At 33.7% G+C, this 5,290-nt stretch overlaps 1 protein-coding gene across 1 annotated transcript in view; it reads right to left on the minus strand.

Moving 5' to 3' along the window:
- Positions 1-1,364: 1,364 nt before the first annotated feature.
- LOC104464246 (low-density lipoprotein receptor-related protein 1B-like) overlaps positions 1,365-5,290 on the minus strand; it is a gene marked incomplete at its 5' end in the record, with an annotated part of 28,689 nt that continues 24,763 nt past the window's right edge. Inside the window, 2 exons of the mRNA XM_010076899.1 lie at positions 1,365-2,026; positions 4,555-4,653. Of these exons, the coding sequence (XP_010075201.1) occupies positions 1,886-2,026; positions 4,555-4,653 (240 nt within the window). The remainder of the gene's footprint in view (positions 2,027-4,554; positions 4,654-5,290) is intronic.

Below are 5,290 nucleotides of genomic sequence, written 5' to 3' on the forward strand. Positions count from 1 at the left end.
AACATTCAAATAGAAGTTGTATAAAAAGCAAAAATTGTCATTAAGAAAAGGAATCTGGCCATTTGTACAAAGTAATGTTCTTTCCCTTCAATTTGCTCTTCTTTACTTTTCATTTGATAAGTTGAATTTAAAAATTAGCCAACACACTGAATTAAGTATGTAGATTTTCATTTAAATAAATCAGTCAACAATTTTTTTTATAAAGTATTTAACACTTCATTGTAGAAACATAGGCAAAATGACTATTATAACCAAAATGAAAAATACTGTTCAATTTAAAAAAATGTACTTAAACAAGAACCTGAAAAAGTTTATGATATGCATAACATTTTTTCAAGCAAAATTGCACTAGTATTACATAAATCAAGACTTTTATAAAGGCCCCAATATGGCAAAGTTTAGAAATAGGTAGTATGCATGCACAATAGTACAACAAAAATCTTTTATAAAACAGCAGTTATTTTTGTAATGCTTGTACAAAGGGAATAAAGAGCAACCACAAACATATTTAATCTGTTAGGTTAATATATTATGATAGCTAAAAGTCAGTCATGTCTAGCAGAGGAAGGAAGCATCCTCCACGGTATATGTGTGAACAAGTCTTTTGTGCCTTTAAAGTTATGTATAAAATATTTCAATTCAGTTCAAACCTGAAAGAAATTGTATTCTTTATTTCCATCAAAATTAAAAAAGGTGAGTCGGATTTTTTCCTCTTAGCAACAACAGAAAGGAGACCAGGTCAAAGCAAGTGCTGGAAATTAATACTGATGCTTTTCACTTTTGATAACTGGATTTTAATGTTTTTAACCCAGACTATTGAAACTCGGGCTTAGGTAAGGTTTAATTAATATGCAATTTGGATTATTATCACAGTTTATCTTCATTTAAAGAAACTGCTGTGTTTTGTATTCTTTAACATCTCTAGACAGGTACGACTTTTTCGTGATTGTCAAAACTGAATGCTGTGATCATCTGCGTGTGCTTAAGGTTTGGGGTTTGGATTTTTCCCTACTGCTTGGTACGTGCTGGGGAATTATTAATCCATACGTAATGCATGTGATTAAGTGAATAAACATATAATGCATGTGTAGGCAATGCCCTCTTGTGCTCTAGGGTGGCTACTGTCCTACAGGACTGTTGGAGTTCATATACTTTGTCCCACAGCAAGTAAGGTTTCAGCTTCCAAGATATATCGTTACTAGGTTCTATAAGGTTTTAATAAATACAAAGCTTGTTTACATGGTATATATGCTTAGTATATCATGTACAGTCACTGAATTTCTGAAACATAATCATTGTGTTCATGCAAATCATTAGATGTTTCATTTCTATAGTCTTGTTTACTTCTTGGCAACCTAAAGCTAATTTAAAAGCAAGTTATGTTTGTTTGTGAAAAGTTATCTAGCTTTATCAGGATCTGAAGAGAAGTTCTAATGGGCACGAAGAAGAGAGTAGACCATTCAATCATTCTTTCACCATTTAAAATAAACAAAATTACACACTGTACTACAGCTTCCAGACTACATAATGAAAAAGTGCAGATACCATCTTCATTGATTAAGTAGAACCAAAAAAGTTCATAGAAAATAGATTGCTCATTTTCACGCTACAAACGAATACGTTGTTTGCAATTTTAACAAATTTAAAGGTGTGTTATTTCAGCAGCATTGTTGTAAATTGTACCGTAGTGCAGTTTCTTTTTTCATAAAAATACCTTACAAATGGTCAGTCAAAAGTCATCAGCAAAAGAAAAACCCAGAAAACAATCAACCAAACAAAAAACAGAGGTAATGCTGATGCTAAAACAATTATAATACTGTTGGTACATAGAAAAGTAATCCTTATATTTTATACATTTATACAGAGTATAAAAGGTAACAGCAGATTATGCCACAGTCTCCCTTATCCCAATATCTATTTTCTTTGGAAGGAGTTCTCTTCTTTCATCAACACTTGCTAAGGAGTTTCGACAGTTTTGTCCATCCATGTATAACTTTGCATATACTGGATTGGCGTAATTTGTTGGCTGCAGAGAAATTAAGCATATGTTAGATCATCCGGATTAAACCAAAATAAATGTTTATGAAATGGAAATGGTTTTGTTAAAGCAAGAACAAGTACACACAAAATATAATTGGACATGTTTAATAGATACCTGGACTTCTGCAAACCTGATAATGAGTTAATTATTTAGTTAAAAATTAAATTCACGATGAGACATGCTATTAAAATAATCAATGACATGACATGCAGCATATTATGATATTAAAACCATAAAAACAATGACAAAAATTAAAACAAAAACCTTGAAAAATGTCTCTGAAGTTGACTTGTCCACCTTATTACACTGGAAGATTTCAGAATAGATATGAAGAAGTTTATAAAGAAGGTGCACTGTGAGACCATGTGACAAGTTTAACAGTAGAAAACTGCAACCAACATTTTCCATATATTACCTGTTCTAAGACATCAGCATCCCATCAATAGCTGACCATGTTTTCGAATTCTGTGGCCCAAATACACAACATAATTTGACCAAAAATTCAAAACTTTTCGTAATGTAAATTAAACTTTAATAATAAACCAGCATAACTGTTAATATATCATAGTAGCTACAGATTGAGAAGTATTTTCTCAACAGTTTGGGTAGTTTGGACTGTAATAAAAAAAATATACTGAAATGAGTGATACTTCAGTATAGGACAAGTCCATTTTTAATTCTGCAAAGCACTTCAGTATATGAGAAGTCTCCTGAGTCTGGCAGCAGAGAACGATGTATACCATGGATGGAAACTCACTCTTCTCTCACTCATGCTAAGGAGAAAGCACTATCCAAGGCTTATTGTGTCAATGTCTTCAATAATGCCTTTATACTCCGTGCCTTTACTGCCTCCTAGAAAACTTTTGTTATCCAACTAGATGTTCAGCTTTTTCCCTGTAATAACTGGAAATGTACCTCACGGTCAAAATATTCCTCTTTGCTAAGGAAACAGATTTGTTTACATGAATACTGAGTGGAACACCAGCAAGCTGTAAAATAGACCAATTAATTTGTTTGGTGTATGTAAGAAGTGCCTAAACTACAAATTACCCAAAACAAAAGTGGGTAGGTTTTCTTGACCTGCAGATATCCTGAGAACACTCTGGGTAACAAGAACAGAAGATGTCTAGAATTTTAGTTCTTCTTTTCCCTGTTGGTCAATACAATTTCTGAACCCCCGATTCAGATATTCCTTAGGCTGACTAGCTATGGCAGCTACTCATTTAGTTACTTAAAAGCTGCCTATTCCATTTACTACAGATGACAAAGTGATTGCCTGGAATGGAGGCACAAAAAGGTGAGTCACATTTATTAAAAAAAAAAAAAAAGAAAGAAAGAAGCAGCTACTCTTTTATATTAATGGAACATAAATATGCAATCAACTGCTGTAGTAATTTATGAGAGCAAACTCTCAGTTATACCTGTCTGTCCCTATTGAGTTAGAAATCTTTACATTTCTTGTAATGATTATAATCAGACATTTAGGAAAACAGAAATTTATCTTTATTTCAATTGCCAGCGCTTTTTATTTCAGTGACAATCATCATTAAGGATGATAACCACAACAGAACAGAGACACTTGGCATCTATACAGTGCCTTATGGAGTTATTAATAATTGCATATAATTGTAGGCTTTCCCTCATGACATCTCTCTGAGTGGCTACTGATAGCATAATGCAGTACAGTGAGGTATAGAAAGTAACCAGGATGACTTGAATAACAAAGAATTAGAGACGGGCATGTAGTCTAGCTTTCCTCATCCATGGTTTTGTGCTCCATCAGAAATATCATACCCTATACAAATTGTTAAACTTCCAAATACAACATATCACAACCATGCAAGAATGCAAATGGCACAAGAGATGAATATATATACCAAGGCACATGAAAATGAATGTCATATTGATGTCCCTTTTTAATATTTTAAGTTTTAATGTTTGCAGACATCACGCTAAAATGTAGTCAAATTCTGATGTTTTAAGAGTAAATATTTTATGATAAAAATTGATTGAAAGCTGAACAATCACTAATTGCACTGTAGACACTAATGGAAATTGTTCATTTTAGTGTACACCAAATCCTCTGAAATAAAAGGACTAATTTTCATTTATTTGTGAACTTCTTTCAGTTTGGAAAACTTCACTAAATGCCTGTAATTATAAAAAAATTGCAAATATATCAAGATACATGGCTGGGAATGCGATGGTAAACATATATTGCTTTGGCAAAGCATCACATTGCTTACTGGTTTGGCATTCGTTTGCAAAGACACATTTGCAGTTTTAGATCATGTCACAATGATGGGGACAGGTGAAATTTTGTATGCAGAGAGGAATCTTTTATTTCAAATTGAAAAAAAGTATTATTTACTGTCATACTTCTTGCCATTAAAAGAAGAAGCAAAACAAAATTCAAAACAAAAAGAAAATGCCTCTACTCTAAAATGACAGACAAAGTTTTTTTAGAAAGGGACTGTGGTGGAATGAAATGCATTTGAATCATCATTTCTCACCCCTGTTGATAGTGGTCCTTTCAAGTCAGAGTTTAGGTAGATTGATGGAGCTGTGTGGGGAAGCTTGAATGCAGTGGGCCCTCCCCCTATGTATCTGGCCTGTATAGACAGAAAAATTTAGTTTCTGTGCTAATAGAGCATCTTCCATTACCAACACTGTTACATAAACAGTGCACTGATCAAAAACATGATTTTAGCGTAATCTACCATTTAAAAAAATCTACTTACAGGTATTCGTCAGTGTGAAAATTTCTTGTATTCAATAAGAGAACAGAATTCAGGACTTTAAAGTCATTTTCCATGAAGGATTAGAGCCAGACTTCACAATAAGCATTGGCTCTGTTACTCGTCCTCCAGTAACTCCATTTTCAGCTTACCTCCTGTATTCAGCACACCGCCTATGTGATTCAGCGATGACATTCCTAGAGCTCACAGTAATCCGGTTATTGCTTTGTCAGAAATGCCACAGAATGATGGCTGCCCTTTGGTGTACGCCTGATTACGGAGCTCTAGGAAAGATATCGCAGCATTACCCCGTTCATCCCATGTCACATCACTCAGGGAGCTCGAATCTCTGAAGAGCGGCGCTGCAGAAGTGACAGCATCTTTTACAAGAAAATGATAATGCTTACTAGCTTTGTGTAAACATTTAATCTATCTATCCAGCCAAGCCTCTGAATTCTTTACGCTTTTGGAAGTTTTCATATATGAAATAAGGTAGTCTCATACGTATGAA

This window comes from Pterocles gutturalis, unplaced genomic scaffold, assembly GCF_000699245.1.
Source record: "Pterocles gutturalis isolate BGI_N339 unplaced genomic scaffold, ASM69924v1 scaffold733, whole genome shotgun sequence".
NCBI classification, from domain to species: Eukaryota; Metazoa; Chordata; class Aves; order Pterocliformes; family Pteroclidae; genus Pterocles; species Pterocles gutturalis.